Consider the following 21,002-nt stretch of genomic DNA (forward strand, 5'->3'; position numbering starts at 1 on the left):
CCTGTCCGGGACTCCAGGACCACCCCTGTTTTCCTGGGGCCTCAGTTTCTAGTTATGGGGGAAAACAGCATCTAGCTCCAGCCAGCAGGAACCTTTCTGATGGCATCAGATGGCTCTCCTTCTCAAACCTCTTCTGACCCTGAAATCCCTAGGACTCTAAGCCCTGGTCCCCCTTTGGAGCTGTCATCCAACAAACCTTACAGAAGGAGATAAAATAATAGAATTTTTTAATAAATTTTTTTTCCCCAAACAACTTTTGATCTTCACCACACAGGAGCCATGGTGGAGAGGAAAGTCCCTCTCCCGGCGCCCTAAAAAGTGTCCAGTGTAGACTTAGGAGAAAAGTGTTCCTCCAGTGTCAGGAGGCTGCGGGGGGCTGGGATGAGCAGGGGCCTGGGGTCAGCCTGGTCCCGGCTGAGGCATCCCTCCAAAGGGCTCCTGGGAGGGGGGCGGCTCCCTTGAGCGGAGCGTCCGAAGGCTCTGCTGGTGGAAGATGCGCTGCAGGCAAAATCTCCTCTCAAGTCCACCGTGGGCCCGGAGAGAGGTCAGCAGTTGCTGGGGGAGGAAGCACCCCGGCCTTGGGATGGGGAAAGAGTTGATGGCCAGAGCCGGGGAGCCACCAGACACGCCCTTCTGGGGCCGCTATAAGTCAAGGCAGCCCAGGAGGCAGGGAGAAGCAGTCTGGTCCCCAGGGAGGAGGAGAACTGGGAGGGGAAAGGGAGAGAGCAAGGCCAGGGGCGGGGACTGGGGCCAGTGCCGCAGCTCCGCCCCGTTCCCCCCAAGCGCCGCTTCAGTCTCAGCACCGCAGTCAGAGGTGATGGGGCGCCAGGAGCAGGAGGCAGAGCAGAGGGGTGGGGAGCCGGGCAGAGAGCGCAGGGCCGCGGGAGTCCGGGGGCGCCTGGCAGGCGGCGCCGGGGCACGTCTGCTCCCCGCGCTGGTCCTCGCCCCCGTAGCCCCCCCAGTAGTCGTCCTCCGTGGGCGCGTCCCCGCCCTGGCGTCCCCGCGCGTCTTCGGCGGGCAGGTCTCGGTAGAGGGTGGAAGGGTCGGCGGGGGGCGCGCCGGCCTCGGCCACCCCGTACAGATGGTTGGAGGAGCTGTTGCCGCGGGCGCGGCTGCCCGGCCGCGTGGGCGCCGCGGGCGGGCACGCCTGGAAGTCGGCCTCGCGGAGGGCGCGCAGGTCGCGGCCCTGGCGCTCGGGGGGAGTGGCGCAGGTCACGTCGGAGCTGGACACGCGCGCGCGCTGGAACCAGGCCCAGAGCGGCCGCGCGCGGCAGTCGCACGCCCAGGGGTTGGCGTTGAGCCGCAGGAACTCGAGCGCGGGCAGGTCCGCGAGCGCCTCGCCGGGCAGCGAGGCCAGGCTGTTGTTGAACAGGTAGAGGATGGTGAGGCGGCTGAGGCCGCGGAAGGCCGCGCGGTGCACGCCCTGCAGCCGGTTCCCGTGCAGCAGCAGCCGGTCCAGGCTGCCCAGGCCGCGGAACACGTGCTCCGTGAGCAGCCGCAGGCGGTTCCCGTGGAGGAAGAGATGGCTCAGGTTGGCCAGGTCCGCGAACAGGTCATCCTGGGGAGGGGGTAGGACACAGGGGAGGGAAGAAGAATGGTCCTGAAGCACAGTCACGCCTCCTTCCTGAGGTCTGGAGCCGAAGAGAGGTGGGTAACCTTGTGGCAGAGTGGGAAGGGTTTAATCTTTGGATTCACTGTCTTGGGTTCGAATCCCGCCCCCTCTCCCTAGTTGCTTTTGGAAAAGCTATATAGTTGAGGTCAGTGGTTCTCAAATTTCAGCGTGCCCCAGAATCCCCTGGAGGGCTTATTAAAACTCAGATTCCTGATTCGGCAGGTCTGGGGTGAGGCCTGAGAATCTGCATCTCTTTAGTTTCCAGGAGATGCTGCTGACCCACACAGCCACTGGTTTGGTTAGCTCCGTCACTAACTGACTTTGTCACCCTAGACAGTCTACTCAGTATCTCTGTGACTCAGTTTCCTCATCTGTAAAATGTAGAATAAACGGAGCAGCATGTTTAAGGGGCTGAGACCAAGGTGTCTATGTAAGTTAGCCATTACTGTTGACTGAGCCTGCTCCATTGTCTATGAGTGGGGAGGGTTTGTACTGAGCACTAAGATGATGCACATGCATGCCACAAGGGAGGCTCTGGGCAGTGACTCGCACAAGGTAACTGGGCCAGTGACCAAGCCCACAGGCCCAGCAGCAAGAGTCCCAGGTTCAGAGCCAGCTTGTCCTCTTCCTAGTTGTGTCACTTTGGGCAAGTTATTTAATCTAGACAAGCCCTGGTTTCCTCAGTAGGTATAACGGGGATAGCAGTACCCCCCTTGGCATCTGACCCAGGGTTAGAGAGAATGTTTGTTAGGGGCTGGGGACAACATCCAGTCTGCCACATAGAAAGGCCAATTATTACAATAGGGGTTCAATTAGAATGAGGCCTCAGCCCTTTTCCTCCAACAGAGGAGTCCCCAGGGACCAAAGGTTCTACTACTTAGCTGAGTTCTAAAGGGGACCTGGTGTCAGCTCCACCCCCAGTGGGAGCAAGCAGGACAGGTGAAGGAAGCTGCGGAGCGGCTGCTTGAGGCCCTCCATCACTGTCTCCCTCCTCAGAAGGGCTGCCCCACTCGCCCAGGGGTCCCTGGCTGGGGAGTCATTGCCTTAGGCCACGGCAGTGCTGGAAGGACACTGAAGTTGTAGGTCAGTTAATGGGGGAGAAGGGTAGGACTCTGCATTTTAACCAGCTCACCAAGGCATTCCGGTGATAGACCAGGTTGGGGAACTACTGCTTAGGGACCACCAGCCCAGTCCACTTTTTACAGAGGAGAGCAATGAGACCCATAGAGGGGAGGGGCTTGCCAGAGAAGGGGCCAGCATGCCAGGCTTCTTGAAGCCACAGCCCCGAGGTGCCCCCCATCCGGTGCAGGACATCCTGTGCTCAGCAGGGCCCGGAGGTCTGGGGCTCCCTGAGACAAGCATCCTCTCTGCTCCAGCCAGCTTGCCCAGGGCCCTGTTCCCTGGGGAGACGGTCCATCCCCGCCCCTCTCTCCTGGAGGCGGGTCGGAGGTTCTCAGGTGGGGGAAGGGCATCGACTCCCAGCCCCCACCCACAGCCTCCACCTTCCTGTGCTCCTGTGTGTTCTCGCCCCCTCCCATCTGGCTTCCGCCCTCTCTGCTGCAGGAACTGAGCTTGCCAAGAGCCCTCCTCTTGGCCACATTGAGATCCGTCCCCCTCAACCTTCTCGGCTGCCTCTGACACCGGCGTTCTCCGCCCTCGCCTGCTGCGCCCCATTCCCTGCTCAGCCTGGCCCAACGTGGCCCGGGCCGTGGTCCTCTTCTCATCCTCCCGCCCACCCAGGGACTGGGCTCTGAATCTCTTCCACTCAGACACCCAGTTAGGGGCTCTCTTCTTTATGGAGTGTCAGCAAGAGGAGGACACACCCAGAGGTACCTGGTCAGAGGATCAATATGGGGCAAAGAAAGGGAGCAGGGGTAATTTGCATTTTGGGGACTCCAGGAGGTCAGGAAGTTTCCAAGTTGCCAAGGTTTGAAGACCCCAGGGAATTCATGCCTCTTTGACCCACATCCTAATCTGCAGGCCATGGAATTCTTTGATTAGGACCTCCTCACCTCCCCTTTGGTTCTCCGTAAGGGTCCTGCCTCTCCCGGTCCGTGAGTCTCGGCTTGAAGGTCCATCCTGGCTACCCCTCACCCCATCCAAGCTGTTGCCAGGTACCACTGCCACTTCCTGTGCGCCAGCTCGCAAATCCAGCCCTTTCTCTCTCCACCATTAAAACTGTTCTCTGTGCATTAATAAGCTCCTGACTTTCACAGCTCTGGCCCTCCCCCACCCACCCTCCCTACTGCCCCCTCCCTCTGGACTGAGAGAGCTTCTGCTAAAATCATCCTCTTCCATTTCAAAAACCACATTTCCCTTGCCTCCCTCAGCCAGTTCACAGCACTCTGCACCCATCTGGAATCTCCATGCAGCATCCCTGCCCCCTTTCCCCAGACAGCATCCTATTCATAATCTTGCCTCCTTCCAGCCTCCCAGGTCCCAGCTTGGGCAGGCATCTGATAGCCACTGGGCTGTGTGACCTTGGGCACCTCTAGGCACGTCTCTGGGCCTCAGCTCTTTTGTCGATGAAACAAGGGACTTGGAATAGTTGTCTTTAAGATCCCATTCTCATCTGATATTTATGAGGTGGTGAGTCCTGGAATGTCCCTAATTCATTCAACAAAGCTTCACTGAGAGTCTCCTCTGTGCCAAGCACCCCCGCTCACGGAGCTCACCAATCTATGTAGGGTAGCATCATCCTCATCAGCATCAGCGTCATCGAGCAGCTGACTTCCTGAGATCTTATTATGTGCCAACCCCTGTGCTGCACACAGGGCCCATGGAGTACCTTAAGCATCACAGACCTAGGAGGTGGGTAATAATCTTTCCATTTCAGAGATTCAGGAGAGGGAGGCTCAGAGAGGTCAAATGGCTTGCCTTGGGGTCCATCAGCTCATCCGCAGTGGAATGGGAATGTGAACTCCAGAGGCAGGGCTCTGAATAACACCAGCCTGCAGTCAGACCAGGGTCAGTTCTAGGCTGAGACCCTTGCTAGCCTAGTGACCTTGGGCTGATATCTTTGTTGATCCTCTGTCTTCAGCAGTTACATGGAGGGAAACAGTAGCTACTCTTTTCTGGGTTTCCAGCAATTTCTCTCTTAATCCTTGCAAGAAATGCCCGAGGTATAGATCATTATCTCCATTTGATAACTCGGTCCACTGATCCTCAGAGTGGTTAAGTAGCTTGCCCAAAACCACAGAGCAGATCGAAAGTAGGGCTGAGATTCAAACTCAAGTCTGTGTGAGTGCAAAGACTGCCCTTAAACATCAGGCAGGCTGCTGTCATCATCAAAAAAAGAGAATGGGTATTCTTTATCACCTGTCTTCATGTGGCAGGGGCACTGTTCGACTCACCCTGAATGCCTGGCACCCACAAACACTGCCTGTCATGCAGTAGGTGCTCAATAAATACCTGTTGAATGAACTTATCTGGCACAGTTCCTGGTTTATAGCATACAGCCTGGGAGAGCCCCCACTCCACCCCCTCTCCACTTCTCCCTTCTACATCCTGAGAAACTGGTCTTCTTGCTTCCCCCAAAGCCCCCTTCTCCGAGCAGGCCTGGCTCCATCTTGGGTCACACCTGCACCCTGTGGATCTCACCCCAGCCCGCATGTTTCCTCACCTGCCTATGGTGTCTCCCAGCCTAGTTCCGCCAGGCAGTTCGCAGGCAGAGGTTGTCTCTTTCACTCTCCCCTTGAAAGGGCCAGGTGTGAAGATGCTTCCTTCCCATGATGCCCGGGGCCATGCATGCCAGGGGTATCTGGAGCAACCGCTTCCCATTTCAGCAGATCCCATAGTCCACCTGAGGTCTCTGCCCAATCCTGTCCTGAATCCAAGCCCTGACTGCCAGGAGGGTTGGGTCCTGATGACATGGTTTATTTGGCGCTGAACTATGCTCTTCTACAAGAACTCATTTATGCTTTACAACCCTCCTTTGGAAGAAGATATTATTTTTATTTTTATATTATTATTATTTTTATGTTTATTTAGTTTATAGATGAAAAAAAGCAGGTTCAGAAAGGGAAAGCAACCCGCCTAAAGTTAAATAGAAAAGAGCAGAGCAGGGATTGAAACCCAGGCACTCTGACTGCAGATTCCTCATCTGAATGACCAATAGCTACTGATAAGGAGGCTAGGGTTCTGGGGGTAGTAGCAGTACTCCTAAGAATCACAGCACCCACAGACTGAGAGTGTGGCCCCGTGCTAAATGCCTGATAGTTTCAATCTTACAAAACTTCTTAGATCAGTATTATTATTAAGTATGTTTATAATTGGCATTTTACAGATGAGGGAGTAGAGATCGAGAGAGATCAAGTAATTTGTCTACAGTCTTAAAGGTGCCAGCATGTGGACCCTGGTTTGGCAGACTCCAAGGTGGGTGCTCTCAAAAATGAGCCCACTCTGTTGTACTCCTGAGGACCACTCCTCCGCCCTCTGCTCTGCCCAGACAGAGCCTGAGATGGATGAAAATGACCTGGAATGCAGCCCGACCAGGCAGGCTCAGGTGCCAGGTTTTCCTGGCTGTGTGGCTTTGGGCAAGTCCCTGAGCCTCTGGGAACTTCCATTTCCCCTGTCCTGCTGCCAGTTGCTCTGAGGTTCAGTGTGATGGTGAGCACACAGAAGCCCCCAGTTGATGAACAATGGCCAAGGAGATCGTTATGCTAGAGGCCATTCTCACTCTACCAGGTCTTCAGGGCCCACGGCCTCAGTTTCCCCATCAGTCAGAAGGAGGGGAAAACAATCTCTGGACAAGGTTGTGGAAATGAGATGAGGTGGACAACTGTACTTTGTGAAACTGTGAGGTGCTAGGAAAATTTAGGAAGAAAAGAAAACAGAGTTTTCTGGGACCCACCCAGGGGGGCCTCAGTATAATTCTCAGGATGGGGTCTAAGATGGGCTGCTTCATGGAGGCCAGTGTTAAATAAGATTGGTTGGTTGGTTTTAAGTAGCATTTTAACAAGCCTTTCTATAGTGCTTCTGTATGCCAGGCAGTAGCCTGAGTGCTTTACAAATTATTCATGCATTTAATCCTTAGTAAACCCCCTAGGAGATAGGTGCTATGGCTAACCCCTGTTTTCCAGCTGGGAAAACGGAGGCCCAGGGAGAGTAAAAAATGGCACACACTTGTAAGTGGCAGAATTGATGGCTGTAAAGTGCTTACAACAGTGCACGATGCATAGTGTGCCCACTAAGTGGTGGTGGCTGCTACCATTTCTGATGTAATAATAACATACAGCATATTTCCCCCTGCATATTATGCATCTTCTTGTTTGTCTCTCCACTAGAATGCTCTCTCTAGGAAGTGTGTTCACTCTTCTGTTCTCAGCAGCTAGTGCATAGTGGGTGTTCAACAAATGTTTGTTAAATTAACATGGCTATTGTTATCATCACTACCACCATTATCACTGTCCTAACTGTTAAACCAGCAGATTGGTGGCTGGTCAGGCACCAACCCCAGGAGGGGAAGAGAAGGTGCCTTCCAAGTTTATGTGGGGAAAGGGGAGAATTTGGATGTCCTCCCTTTTCCCAGCTGGAGGCCATGGAGCCATGGGAGAATTTTTCTCCCAGAGTGGTTTGGAGGGTGTGTGATTGTTTCCTGGGGAAAGAGAATGGGAGGACTTGACTGTCAAACAGTCAGCAAAAGAACAACAATAAACAATAATCAGATCAATAACAATAACAATAAATAACAATTACTGTTTTCCCTTCCATTTAGAGCATCACTTTTCCAATGGCTTAACAGCTAGTTACCCTTTTTTCCCCTTCTTTCCTTGCCTGGAGATGACAGATTTGGGGGATGGGAATCTAGGAAGGGGAGGTTTTCCCATCGTCCCATTACCCAGGGAGCTGGGGACAGTGGATCCTGCTATGGGTCACCTGTTCTTGTGGTTCTGCCCTCTTGCTCCACTTCCCCATAAGGTGGGAAGACTTGGGGGACAGGGTGAGAAAGCAGCTCTAAGGACAATGGGGCTGGAGTGCCTGGAGAAAGGCAGCATCCACCAAAGGTAAACAAGGGGGAAGGAAAGAGACACATAGATACACCCAGACAGACATGGGGGTGTGTGTGGAGTGGGTGAAGGGAGACAGACAGAAGAGGCAGAGAAGACAGATGGGGGAGGCAAGTGAGTGTGAGAGGTAGAGAGAGACTGAAAGGGAGAGATAGACATTCAGAAGCAGAGGGAGACAGATGGGGGCCTGGGGGAGTTAGAGAGAGGCAGATAGATAAAGACCGGCAGACCAAAGAAATGAAGGAAAAAAAAAATCCGGGGAAATCAAGAGGGTCAGAACTTTAGCAAATGGGCATAAAGCAGAGACAGTGGTGCTGGGGCAGGGAGGCCAGCCTGCGGAGAGAGAAAGGGCACAGTGGGACTGCGGAGCACAGAGGCCAGCAGGGAGAAGACTTGGGGTGCGGGGAGGGCAGGCTCACCTGTAGGTGGAGCAGGCTGTTCTCCTGGAGGTAGAGGTACTGCAGGCTGACCAGGCCGCGGAAGATGTTGCCGGGCAGGCTGCTGAGCTGACAGCGGTAGAGATGCAGCGACTGCAGCCGCTCCAGGCCCTGGAAGGTGTCAGGCTCCAGAGAGCGCAGGTGCCGGTTGTCGCCAAGGTCCAGCTCCTCCAGGGCCTGCAGGTGGCGGAAGGTGCCCGGGTAGATGGTGGAGAGGTTGTTGGAGAAGAGCCACAGGGTGAGCAGGTTAGGGCCGAAGCTGCCCGGCCGCAACGTGCGGATGAGGTTGTTCTGCAGGAAGAGTCGCTGCGTGCCAGGCGGCAGGGACAGCGGCACCGAGGAGAAGTTGTTGGCCTGGCAGCTCACGGTGGGTGGGGACGAGTAGCAGGTACAGAGCATGGGGCAACTGGGGGCCACCGGGGGCAGGGCCAGGAGCATCAGCAGGAGGCAGGCTGAGGCGGGACCTGCAGAGAGACAGACAGGCCTCACTGGGTGGGCCGTCAGGGCCTAGTGCAGCCGCCGGGACCTGCCCACTCGCTGAGGGACCCCTGGCCCTGGCGCTCGGCATTTCGGGGTGTGTGTGTGTGTGAGATAGATCCTGGGGCCAACTTCAGAGCCACGAGAGACCCTGGCCCCTTCCACTTTTTGAGGCTTCTGTTATGTATGTGTGTATATATATATATATATAATTGTTTTATTTAATAAAGAAATTCCTGGAGGACATCATAAAAAACCACCACGATATGTTTAAAGTTGTGGGACAAAGGATTGTCTTCTTTCAATCCTGTTTTCTCTCCTGGGCATTTGACCTTCTTTGGAGATAATGTCAAAAAAAGGAACAGTCAGGGTTTCTCGGACTCAGTACTGACAGTTTGGCTAGAGCTCTTTGCTGGGGTGGGGGGCAGGCCTACGCAGGGTGTTAAGCAGCATTCCTGGCCTCTGCCCACTGGATGCCAGTAGCACCTCCCCCTGGTTGTGATAACCGAAATGTCTCCAGGCATTGGCAGATGCCCTGTGGGCAAATGGCCCCAGCTGAGAACTGCTGGGACTAACTTGAGACTCTTGATGAATCTAAGACTTGTGCAAAATGGCCCTCTGGCTATCCTGGGTGACCAGAGCCCTCATTCCTTGCCTTTCGGAGAGAGGCCCCCGCCACCCCCCGCCCCCCATCAGGAGTTAGTGGGTCTCTAAGTGGGGACACCAACTGCTGGCAACAGAATCAGCTGGGATACAGGAAAGAATGCAGCTTCCTTGGCCTCACCCATGCTGTATCACAATTCCTGGGCACAGCCCCGGAATCTGCTTCATTTTTATACCCCAGGCTCCTATATACAGTCACTGAAAAAAATTTTTTTTCCAAAGTAACTTTAGAGGGTCATATATGGTCCGGCCCTCTAATGACAGAGATGGAGGAGCAGCCCTGGGGAGGGCAGTGGGCCTGGGGATGAAAGTCGAGCCTAGGCCCCTGTATTCCTGTGCTATACCTCACCCCCACTCCCTGTCTTCCTGCCCTCACAGAAGCAGACAGAGTTCTGGGCTGCAACGAGCTTGACCTCCACCCTTCATCATGATTTCCAGATGAGCCCTGGGTTTTCTTTCTGGACACCCTCTGCTCAGGCAACGGGCTAGGCCTGCGGTTGAGTCCCTGTTTTTAGGTGTGAGCTCTCGGAACCCGGGAATAGCACATGCTTCGGTGGTGGTTGTGTGCGTGATGCCTCCCGCGCCTGAGGTCGCTGCGTGTGTGAATGCACGCACGTGTATGCCATACTGGGTAACGCAATGGGCCACAGGCCCGCTGCACGACGCGCCACCGAGCCAGGCGCGCACATGGCACCGGCAGGCCCGAGGGCCCATGCAGCGGGCGCCGCCTTCCGTGGGGACGCACGCAGCCGCGGGGCGGGGTACCCCACGCCCGACGGACGTGGCGCTCCTGGCTTCCGGCACCGCCCCGACGCCGACCGTGGGCCCGTCGCGCGTGTCCCGGCGCTCCCGGAGCCGCGCGTGCGAGCGTGTGCTGGCTGTGCTCCGCGTGTGAGTGCCGGGCCCCGTGCGTGTGTAGGCTGGGTGTGATGTAATACTCAGTGACACAGCGGCTGCTGTTCCATTCGTTCACACCACCTCCGCGTTTCTCGGCCCTTCTCACCCCTCCCCCGTGCGGCGTTTCACGATTACTTTCTCCTCCCCGGTTTTCCAGAGCCACGTGGGGTGGAGAAGCATGTCTCTCACCCCTCATCCGAACCAGGCAGGGGTGGGGTTGAGGGACTGTGGTGGGGTGGTGGGGGACCCTGGGTGGGTTTCGTGATGGCTGCAGGTTAGGGCTCAGAATTGGTTATTTCAGAGCTGGAAAGGTCCTCCAGGTTCATTGGTTCAGCCTCTTGTTCTCCTGCGGTTGAAACTGGAGCGCAGAGAGGGCAAGCGACTTGCCCAAGGTCACAGAGTAAAGCGGTGGCAGGACAAGGACTGGAAAAGAGTCTCCTGATGCCCAGTCAGGGCACTTTCCTTCCTGCCAGAGTCACCCTCTGAGCTCCACTTCTCCAAGGACTTAACACCACAGAAAGCCGAATCCTCCTCTGATTCCTTAATCCTACCCCTTATCCACAAGCTCACAGGAGTGTGAGCCGTGATGGCGGCCACCCTCGGGTGGATCACAGAGCTCTTCGGGTGCCTCCAGGGCGGTCTACTACCCCGGGAGAGCCAGAGGGAAAGATGCAATCCTGGAGGGCTCCAGAGTGAGGAGCCACTCCCCTGGCACCCGGATCTCTTCCAGCATTGAGGCCAAGAGTGGCAAGGACTGGCAAGGGTCCCCATTCACCCCTCCTACCCAGACGCCTGGGCCCTGCTGGCCGACGTGAGGTGGCACCTCTCTTACCTCCCCCATAACCCCACCCTCTTGCACCAACAGTCTTCCAGCAGCGCCCACCTCCCCCAGCTTGGGGCCTTTGAGGAGGGGTCCTGGGCCAGGGGGCCCCCAGCCATGGCAGCTGCTGCGTAACGGTGACTCTGTTGCCATTTCTGGCCCTCGCTGCCATGCAAAGCAGCTGTAACCCAAGGAGCCTCATCCATAATTCAGGCTGCGGCTCTCACTGGAGGCGAGGAGGAGGGGGAGCTGGGGGCTCAGGGTTTCTCTGCCCCCAGGCCCAGCTCCAGAGCTCCTGGGCAGACAGGGAGGGGTGGGAGTGGCCAGCCTAGTGAGCTGGGCCTTCTTGCTCCCACGCCTTTTGCCCTTCCGTCCCTGCCCTGTGGGTGCCCTTTGCCTCTCGCCATGGTCCCCTCCCCATCCCTGCCCCTCGCCTCTCCACCACCGCACGCTCCTCCCCCCAAGCCCTGGTCTTCTCCTTCTCCGAGGACCACAGCGCCACTCCTGGCCCCCATTTTGTGAATTCCCCTTGGAGACCGGGGCAAGATGCCCAGGGAGGCAAACCGGAAAGGGACTTAAGAACGAACCCCTCATTTCACAGGTAACACCACGGAGGGCTGGCAAGGGGGAGGGATCGGCTTTGGGGTGAGCAGCCTGGACCTCCTGCTCTGGACTCTGAGGCCTGCCTTCAGCATCTTTCTTGGAAGCTTCATTTCATTCCCCGACTTTCCAGGCAGGGGAAAGCCCTTTCCAACAGCCTTCTCCCACCTCTCTGCTCGCCCCATCCTCTTGCTTTCCTTCTCTTCCTTTTTTTTTTTTTTTTCTGAAGCCAGCAGGTGATGGTTAGAGTTGGAGGGGAGTATAGAGCAGGGAAGGGAGGAAACCATCTGTTATTGAGCATGTACTTCGCCATTTTTACATATTAACTTCCTTATCCATAGCACACAATAGAACATAACATAGCACCCCTCTTGTGAGATCAAGATTAGGGTCCCCAATTTGAAGAGGGAAAAGAGGGTCAGGAGCATGAGGTGAATTGCCTTAGGCCATGCAGCTAGTACAAGGTGGGATGCAGATTGGAAAGAAGGGGTACCAGTCCACGTGATAAAGGACTCCCTGGCTTTTCTTTGGGAGGCCCTGCATTATCCATAGAAACCACCTCTGGGTGTGAGAGATGCTGCCATGGAGGTAAAGGGAAGGCCAAAATCTAACCCAGGTGCCCCAGGCTGGTCAGCCATGAGGCTAGGTCTAGGTGGCTGTTCAGGGTCAAGGCCAGGAAGAGACCCAGCCTGTATCTGAAGCTTTCCTCTCTGGGCTTCAGGCTGTGGCTGTTCTAGGGGACAGCTCATTTAGGAGTCAGGAAGAGATGCCTTGTGTGTAGAAGGTATGGCTGGAACTGACCAGGGGAAGGGGCAATGAGAGGTCAGAATGTGGTATTGATCCTGGAAGACTGAGAGGTTGGGAACCAAAAAGGATCCATTGCCTGAGGGACAACAGTTAAGGACCCAGGGCTATCACACCCTATATTACTGGGGCTCAGAAACAAAGTTCTCACCTCTGAGGAGCCACCCTTTAATTCAGAGATCTCTGTGAAGGAAGAGATCCTGAAGACAAGGCAGATAGGCCCAGAAGAGAGGGCAGAAGCCAAGTGCTACCCCATGCGGCTTGGCGGCTGTCCCCTGTCCAGGGTGATGAGGGGTCAAGGCCCCTGGCTCTGGAAGGAGTGGCACAGGGTCCCCGCTGGGAAGAAACAACTCCACACCCAAAAGGCTGCCTCAGGGAAGGACCCGGGCCTGCTGGGCAGATGCTGAGGGGGCAGGGGCTGAGGAGGTGGGCGCCGAGGAGCGGACGGAGGTGGTGGTGGTGCCAGTGACGCAGGGGCCTGGGGAGGCACTGACGCGGGCGACGGAGGTTTAGAGCTGCTGCAAACAGCTTCTCACTCTGCCAGAATGTAACACCCCAAAATAAGCAGCCACCGTGGCAGCGGCGGCAGCGGGATCCGACAGGCCCAGAGATATAAATGGCAGCACAGAGCCAGCCGGAGTGCCCACCCAAGGAGGCTGCCACCCCGCTTGAATGTCCTCACCCTCGCCCCCTCACAGCCATTTCCAAGACCCTGAGCACAGAGCCCCGGGTCGGACCCACCAGCCACTCCCTGAGAGAAGCGATGTGACAGGCAGGCACTCTGGGGATGGAGGCCTTCGCACGTGGAAGTGGTTCCAGAAGCCTCTTTGTCTTATCCTTGGGTAGGTTCCCACTCCCCACCGCTTTCTCCCCTCCCTTCCCCAGTCTCCAGCCTGATCTATCCCCCAGCCCCTGCCCTCTCCCATCTCTGGCTCCCTGTCCCCAGCCCTGACCCTCACTCTTGACCCTCCTCCTTTGGTCCTGACACCTGACATCTCCATCCACCATCTCCATCCTTCTCTGCCTTCTGGGTTCCTGATCTTCCTGCTCCCCTTTTCCAGTCCAGTCCCCCGGGATCCGCCCTCACTCGGTCCTCTTGGATTCTGGGTCTTTGTCCCTGGACTTCTTTCCATCCCACTCCTAACCAGGTCTCCCTTCTCCTTCCCCGTTCCTCACCTAGGTCCCACTTCTCTGGATGCTTCCCTCCCCCAACCTTTATTTCTCACCCTCCTCCCTATCTCCCTCTCTCCTCTCTGCTCCCCTCACCTTTCTCCATCTTTGACTTCCCCTTCCCATCCTCCCACCCCACTCCCAATTTCTGGCCCACACCCTTTGCATGTCACTCAATCCGTGGAACTACCCCCTTTCTAGCGCCCTCCATCTGTCCTACTGGGAGGGCCATTTGGAGTCCCCTCTACACCCCCTCCCCTCTCTAAAGGCCCCCTTCCCACACCACCTGTCCTCCCAGGTGACGGAAAGTGCTGAGGCACGGGGCTGGAGGAGTTGCTGAATCGGCGCTTCCCCAGCCGGCCCGAGTCCTCTGCGTCCCCCGGAGCAGTCGGAGGCGGGACAGCGGAACCTGAGCCTCCTCCCTACCCGCTCCAAGCTCGCTCCGCCTGTCCCCCACGACCCGGCGGGGTCACGAGCTCCGCGGCAGCCTCCAAGCCGGGTGTCCCCCTCCAGCGGGCAACCTGGGGTGGGGGCGGGGCCCGGGCTCTAAGCTCCCCCCTCCCCAGGCTACCCCACGCCCCTAGGTGCCCCACCCTCGTGCCCTGGGGGATGGGGCGCCCTGCTCCCCTCGCCGAGATGCCTCTCGCCGGTCGCGGTCCCTACCTTGCAGCAGGCGACGGAGACCGGGCAGCATCTTGTCTCGACGCTCGGGGGAGGTCGGCGGGGGGAGGGTGCTCCCACTCACTCCCGGAGCCCGCCAAACGGACGGCGGGGCCTCCGCGGGGCTCCGGGAAGGCCCGGGAGTCCACGGGCAGTGCGGGCACGCCGCGGCCCTCTACCCTGCGCCCTCCGGGCTGCGGGGCTCCGGAGGAGCCATGAGCCGCGACGCGACGGGGCGGGCGCGACGGGGCGGGGAGGGCAGGTGCTGGCGGTCGACGCCCGCTGCCCGGGTCCCCCAGCAGCGCGGTGCATGCACAAGTCCGTCAGTCCGTCGGTCCGTGCGCCCCGGCCGCTCGCCGAGGGAGAGTGGGGACAGCGAGGAAGCTCTTCCCAACCACCCCCACTTCTTCCCGCACTCTCTTGGCTCCTCCCTCGCTTCCTGGCTCGCTGACTTAACCCTTTCTCGGCCACTAGGAGGCGGGAGCGGCACTCTCGCCCCCTCCATTCGCGGCCTCCTCCCCTCCTTGGGGAACCCAGGGGATTGTCTTAGATCATCTTCGCGGCACCACGCTTCTAGAGAAATCCCTTCTTGGGGGGCAGGGTAGTAGAAGGGAACCCCGTGCACTTGTCCGGTTCCCCTCTCCCAACTTTCCCTGGGAGATGGGCTCCTGGTCACCACCCCCCTCCCCCCCTCCCCTTTCCCCCAACACACACACACTCTGCCTGTGTCATTGTCTAGGCCTCGAACATTCCCCCCATCCACCCATTAGGGAGGGCTCACGACCAACCAAGATTCCATTTTCCCTTCTGTTTCCAGATCCCGAGCCCAGAGTGTGTATGACAATAAGAATAGTGATATGCAAGAGTTGTGTGTGCGAAAGCGTGTGCATGTGAGCGTGCGCGCGCGCCAGGGCGCGTGTGCAGGTGTTAACTCCGAGTACTTGCAGGCAATCTTTTATACGGGCCTGGGGAGCGGGGCCACGTGAGAGTGCGCACTGGTGAGCCCGCTGGGTGCCCGCCAGCTTGCGTCTCAGAGCTGGTGGGAAACGTGAGGCTGTGCGAGGGTTTGGCGCGCGAGCTTGGAGATGGGCGGCGGGGGGCGGGGGTGTATCTGTACAAGGGTGTGTGGACGCCCCTCGACGCATTTGTCAGCGGATGCAAGTTTGGGTGCACTTGCGAGTGTGCGCGTTTTTAGGTCTGTAAGAAGTGTTTTAGAGAGGGTGTGTCATCCCCCGCGAGGGGAAGGGAGAAGACACCAAGGTGGGGAGGAGGCAGACTGGAAATCCTAGGTGGCCTTCACGCGAGGGTCCTCTACCCCCCTTTTAGAAAGGATGGAGTCTGGTCTCTCCCGGACCTTTTGCGCCCCTTGTGGACTGGGTCGCCGACGCGTGACCTGCGCGCCTCCTTACAAAGGCAGCAGTTGAGCTCACCCTGGCCTTGACCCGGCTAAGGGTGCCGGGCGTCTGGCTCTCGAGAACCTCCTTTCTCCTGGGCGGAACCAAGGGGAAATCAATTCGGGGACGGTCGCCGAGCGGCGCAGGCGGGGTTGGGGCTTCTGGAACGGCGCGTGCGGCGGGTGCCAGGGCCATCTGCGCGCGGCCGGGTTCGGCCCGGGGGAAGTGCGGGAGCCTGGGAGGTCACTCCAGGGAGCAAAGCAAGGAAGCCCTGGTCCCGCCACCTCGCTCCTGGGTCGCTCCTTTCCTGTCTGTGCCAGGGTCCAGCACAGTGCCTGGCATACAGCGGGTGCTCTATAAATTCAGGTCTTGTTCTTCCCATTCATCCTTTGTCGCTTCCACCAGTCTTTCATTCTACCCCACCTCTCACTCGACGTCTCTCATTTTCTTCCCCCAATCCTATTTATATTTTAGGGTCTCCCTGTTCTCTCTTTCCCTCTCTCTCTCCCTCAACCCGTCCCTTTCTCCCTCAACGCATCTGTCGCTTTCTTGTTGTGTCTCTTCCACGGTCGCTCCGTGCGCGTCTCTCTGGGTCTCTGTCTCTTTTCTCCTATTCTCTGTGGGTCCGTACCTTTTGGTGTCTGCATCTATCCGAGTCTCTTTCCCCTTCTCTCCCCATTTTATTAGCAAGCTCGCGGCCCCCTTGCACCTCGACGCTCGTGCGCCCCCTGCTGGTTCCAGGCCCGCTCTCGGCCCCTAGATTTCCTCTCCCGCCGCTCCCTTTTCTGGTTCAAGTAGGAACGAACAGGGGCGTCTCTGGGGTTCCCGTCACCCTCCCATCTCCAGAAGCAAGGAAGCCGGCCCGTGCTTTCCCCCAGGATCCACCCCACCGCGGGCCCGCGCCTGGGGGGAAGGCCTGGAGAGGGCGGCGGGGAGGGAGTGTTGGGGGTAGCAGGGTGGGATTTGGCGTCCTTCCCCGGAATGAGCCGCGGCACAATCTGTCGCTGGGTTTGTTTGCCGAGCTGCCTCCGGAGCGCAGTGGGGCTGGCTCCCGGGGAGCGAAATATCACAAGATGCGGAGACAGACGCTGAGGGGCGGGTGGGCGGCGGGCTGACTCAGGTGTGCTGTCATCGGCTCCCTGAGCCCGTGCTTCTCCGAGAGGGGAGGGAGGGGGGACCCCAGGCCCCCAACATGGGCGGACACCCCAAGCTGGGAGGGAAGCCCTCATCCCCGGGGTGAACTGCGGGAATGGGGTGCTCCTGCCAACAATCGCTGGCTCCTGGTCTCTCCATCAGGCCCGGGAACCCCAGGAAGACACGCCCAACTGGGTACGACACGGACGGCCTCCACGCTTCTGCTCAAACCCCATTAGGCAGGTGTCACGATTTCCTATACTTATCTGCTGACTCACCACTTTCCCCCACTAGACTGCTAGCTTTTTGAGGGCAGGGAACGCCTCTGATCCATCTTTGTGTCCCCAGCAGGTGCTCAGTGGGCACCTTTGAATAGATGAATGGGTGGGTGGACGGATGACTGGTCTCAGTTTACAGGAAAGACCACATTATAGCAGAGTGCTTTTGCTCTCCCCTGGGGAGCATCCCTGTCCTCCCCTCATCCACATTTGCAGCCCTTCCCCCTTTCTGTGCACATGACCTCTTTGCTGGTCTGGACATCTTCCCTTTCCCCTGGCAATACCGGGGATACCAGCCCCTCCATGTGATGAAGGCATCCCTGAGTTCTAGCCTGCCTCCGAATGGCTGTGTAGCCTGGGACAGACCTCTCTCCTCCCGGGGCTTTAGGCTCCGTATCAGTAAAGGTCTTAGATTTGAGGTCCCTGAAGGTCCCATTTAGCTTTGGTGTCCTAAGACTCAGTGACACCCCCCCTCCTCTGTAGCCCAGAATCAGAAGCTACCGATAATGGAGCTACTGTCTCACAGCCCCTGTCATCCCCACCTGCCCAGCCTTGGGGGTGTGATGTGGGCCTCAGGGATTTCTAGGGAAACCCGCAGACTCCACTCTGGGCCCCTACTCCTCCCACTGGCCACTGGGCCTGCCCGAGCCTCTCATTTACCCTATTCTGGAGGGTCTGGGGTGGGGTCTGCAAACCTTCCTCCAGGACCTCCCCACAGTGAGCTCCACGTCCTGCTCTGTGCTGGGACAGGACTTCTTTCCAGGTCCTTTCTGAAATAGGGAAGAAAACCTAAAATGGATTAGTTTAAAAGGGCAAGGTGGACAGAACATGCTTCTCCTTCCCTCCCTGGCTTCTAGCATCTCTGTGGCATTTATTAAGTGCTTGCTTCATGTCATGAACTTAGGGGCATTGACTCATTTAACCTGCAGGGTACTTCTGGGAGGGAGTGTCTATGAATGTCCCTCTGTACAGGTGGGCAAGCAAACTCCAAGAGATGGCACAGGGAAGTGGATTTGGCCCAACAGATAGAGCATCCGCCTACCATATGGAAGGTCCAGTGTTCAATCCCCATGTGGTGAGCTGGCCCATGCACAGTGCTGATGCACGCAAGGAGTGCCCTGCCATGCAGGGGTATCCCCCGCATAGGGGAGCCCCATGCATAAGGAGTGTGCCCCGTAAGGAGAATTGCCCAGCATGAAAAAGGCACAGGCTGCCCAGGAGTGGTGCCACACATGGAGAGCTGATGCAGCATGATGATGAAACAAAAAGAGACACAGATTCCCAGTGCTGCCTGATGAGAATGCAATCGGACACAGAAGAACACACAGCAAATGGACACAGAGAGCAGACAACGGGGGGAGGGGGAGGGCAGAGAAATAAATAAATAAATAAATCTTTAAAAATGATGGCACAGTTCTTAGACCTGAGCAAGATGGGTTCTTGCTTAAGGCCCCACACTGCCACAATGTAGAGGGCTCTGCTGCAGCCCTCCTCCAGCCATGTCTCTCCCCTTGGAACGAGAAGGCCCTGGGACCAAGGGGATGTGCCCTCTGAGAGGGCATCCTCTTCTAGACTGGACTTTGGGCATTCAGGACTCAGGAAACCCTTGCTCAGATGGCTGGTCGACTTCCAGGGTCTGGGTGGGCCTCTTCCCTAGTCTGCTTTCCTGCCAGGGTGAGCACCTCAGTCAAAGGGTGGCCGAGGGGCAGCCCTTTGGGTGGGGGTGAGATTCAGGCTTGGGCACGTGGGTGGGATATTCACAGGCATGTTGGTGAGTCCCCTTGTTTCAGGTCTGTTGGTCCGGTGCTCTTGTGTCTGCTGGGGTTCCCTTCTGGGTGAAGAGAGCCTCCGCTTCTTGCTAGGCTGTGAACTTGCTGAGTGCAGGTTCTGTGTGTTTCCCTAGCCTTTGTTTAGTTCATGAACCTGGCCCAGCCCTGGCCCAGAGCAGGCTCTCAGCCAATGTTGCTGACCCACCAACACACTGTCTAGTGGGGGAGACACTGGCCAAATACTCATGATGGAAGGTGCTATGGACCATGTTGATGTCCAGCATAGGGGATGAAGTCTGGGATGGAGGGAGGGGGCTGTGGCAGTGTTGGGAAGCCCCATCTGGGACCTGTATTAAGAGTTCCTTAGACTTTTAGACTGAGGACCTGTATTAAGAGGCAAAAGACACTGATGATCCCCCCTTGCCTGTTCCACTGACTCTTCAACCCATCCCCCATCTCCTTGTGGATACCAGGTAAGGATGGGTGCTTATGGTATCCCCCTGTTGTATGACCCTCTATGGGAGGCATTTTCTCATTTGTATACTGAGTGGACAGAACAATCCCTCTCCTGTCAAATTCTGTGGACTGAAGTCACTGAATTGGCAAGAGAGAGTGACTGTAGGTGTGAGGGGCATTGGGGCAGTGGGCGGGTGTGGCAAAGTAAAGAGAAGAGTCACAAGCCCAGGAAGGAGGATGGACTCTCCTGCCCATTCCCACCGCCACTGCCCAGTGCAGGCTCCTGCTATGCGATCGAGGACAGTAGCCTACTTACTGACAGAGTTCTGTGCTTCTCAGCCCATTTTCCTCAATTAATCTCAAAATGAATCTTCTCAAGCTATAGTTTCCAGAAGGCACCCTCCTGCCCAGAAGCCTCCAATGGCCAAATCTGGCTGGTAAATGATTAATATCTATCAATTCTAAAGTTTTTCTCACTCAAATTTATAAGAAAAACCCCAAGATTTCGGCAGATAAAGAGGTGAAGGATGTGGACAACTCTTTCACCCAAGAGGGTGAGCAGAGTGTAAACAAACATTTGGGAAATAGTTCAACATGTTAGTGATCAAAGGGATGGAAAGGAAAACTGTATTGAGATAGCAGTTCCTACTTATTAAATTAGCAGCATTTTACACACACCATCACCCAGTGCTGGCAAGATTGGAAGAAGTCTGTGCTCCTACAGCTCTAGAAGCTGTGTGCCAAACTGGGAAACAATCTAGTAAAATGTAACGAGAGCCTTGAAAATAGTATTTACCTTTTGACCTGCAAATCTTAGTTCTGGGAATTGCTCTTAAGAAGATAATTCAATAGACAAAAAAAAGCTCCAGGCATGCCACTAGCATTATCTATAAACCTTCTACATATTTCCAGGAAGTGAGATGGTTAAGAAAGCCATGGTGGCTCTTTACAATATAATATTATGTAGCCACAAAAATGATAATGAGTAATATTACACCAAAAATATATAGGGGCCCACAGACTAATAATGTAAATCATAATGTAAAACATAGGATAACTAAAAATTTAGAAAATTGTATAGCCTAAAGTATAAACCACAATGTAAACACAAATGTTACCTTGTTTGAAAGCTATTGTCTCAATATCTGTACATCAGTTTCAGTAAATATGGTATGAATATGTTAAAAGATTATTGCTGTGGAAGGGAAAAGGTTTTATATTGGATATGTGGGAGTACTGTATATTGTACATATGAATTACTGTGATCTATAGCTCTTGTGAAAAGAAGCTTAATAATTAGGAAAAAAGAAAAGAAAAAGATAGGATGTAGAATTTTTCCAAATCAATATGTATTCTATATCTAACCTTTAAACTCTTCGCTATATTCCATTTTACTATTAAGGGAACCTGGCATTATATTGGGCTTCACTTTTCAGGAAGTTTTGGATCACAGAGTGCTTCAACAATGGCAGCAGAGGAATACTGGTATGGGATGTTATTGACAGGGGACATATGGTTGACAGGGAGTTATATAGGGCATGTGTCCGGGGTGCATGGAAATGTTTGGATATACTCATAGTGGAAACAATTAAAAACAACAGCTGGGGGGGTGCTGGGTTCCTGGCTGGGGGAGCTCTATCGTGGTCCCTAGGGGAGCAGCGGCAGTCCCCCGGGTGCAACGGCAAGGACCAGGAAGGAATGAGGGTCCAACAGTGAGCCCCTGATACTAATGACTATGCTTGTGATCCTATACACCTGAAATAAGAACAAGGCCTAGAGCAACACTGTGCCTAAGAGTTCCCTCTTGACAGCCTCCGTGTTAC

At 56.0% G+C, this 21,002-nt stretch overlaps 1 protein-coding gene across 1 annotated transcript; it reads right to left on the reverse strand.

The window, feature by feature from the left end:
• Positions 1–210: 210 nt before the first annotated feature.
• Positions 211–14,487, reverse strand: RTN4RL2 (reticulon 4 receptor like 2). The gene is made up of 3 exons (XM_004471024.4): positions 14,152–14,487; positions 8,040–8,521; positions 211–1,558 (listed from the first exon to the last, which is right to left on the reverse strand). Exons 1-3 carry the CDS (start codon positions 14,180–14,182, stop codon positions 809–811), a joined length of 1,263 nt encoding a protein of 420 aa, XP_004471081.1. The 5' UTR covers positions 14,183–14,487; the 3' UTR covers positions 211–808.
• Between the last annotated feature and the right edge of the window lie 6,515 nt (positions 14,488–21,002).

This window comes from Dasypus novemcinctus, chromosome 10 (genome assembly GCF_030445035.2).
Source record: "Dasypus novemcinctus isolate mDasNov1 chromosome 10, mDasNov1.1.hap2, whole genome shotgun sequence".
Taxonomy (NCBI): Eukaryota; Metazoa; Chordata; class Mammalia; order Cingulata; family Dasypodidae; genus Dasypus; species Dasypus novemcinctus.

Bases quoted from the DNA above. Each gene is read 5' to 3' on its own strand.
- RTN4RL2 (XM_004471024.4), bottom strand. From the start codon at position 14,182: ATGCTGCCCGGTCTCCGTCGCCTGCTGCAAG. The intron at 8,522-14,151 runs GTAGGGACCGCG...GTCTCTCTGCAG, and splicing joins TCTCCGTCGCCTGCTGCAAG to GTCCCGCCTCAGCCTGCCTC. The intron at 1,559-8,039 runs GTGAGCCTGCCC...CCCCCTCCCCAG, and splicing joins ACAGCCTGCTCCACCTACAG to GATGACCTGTTCGCGGACCT.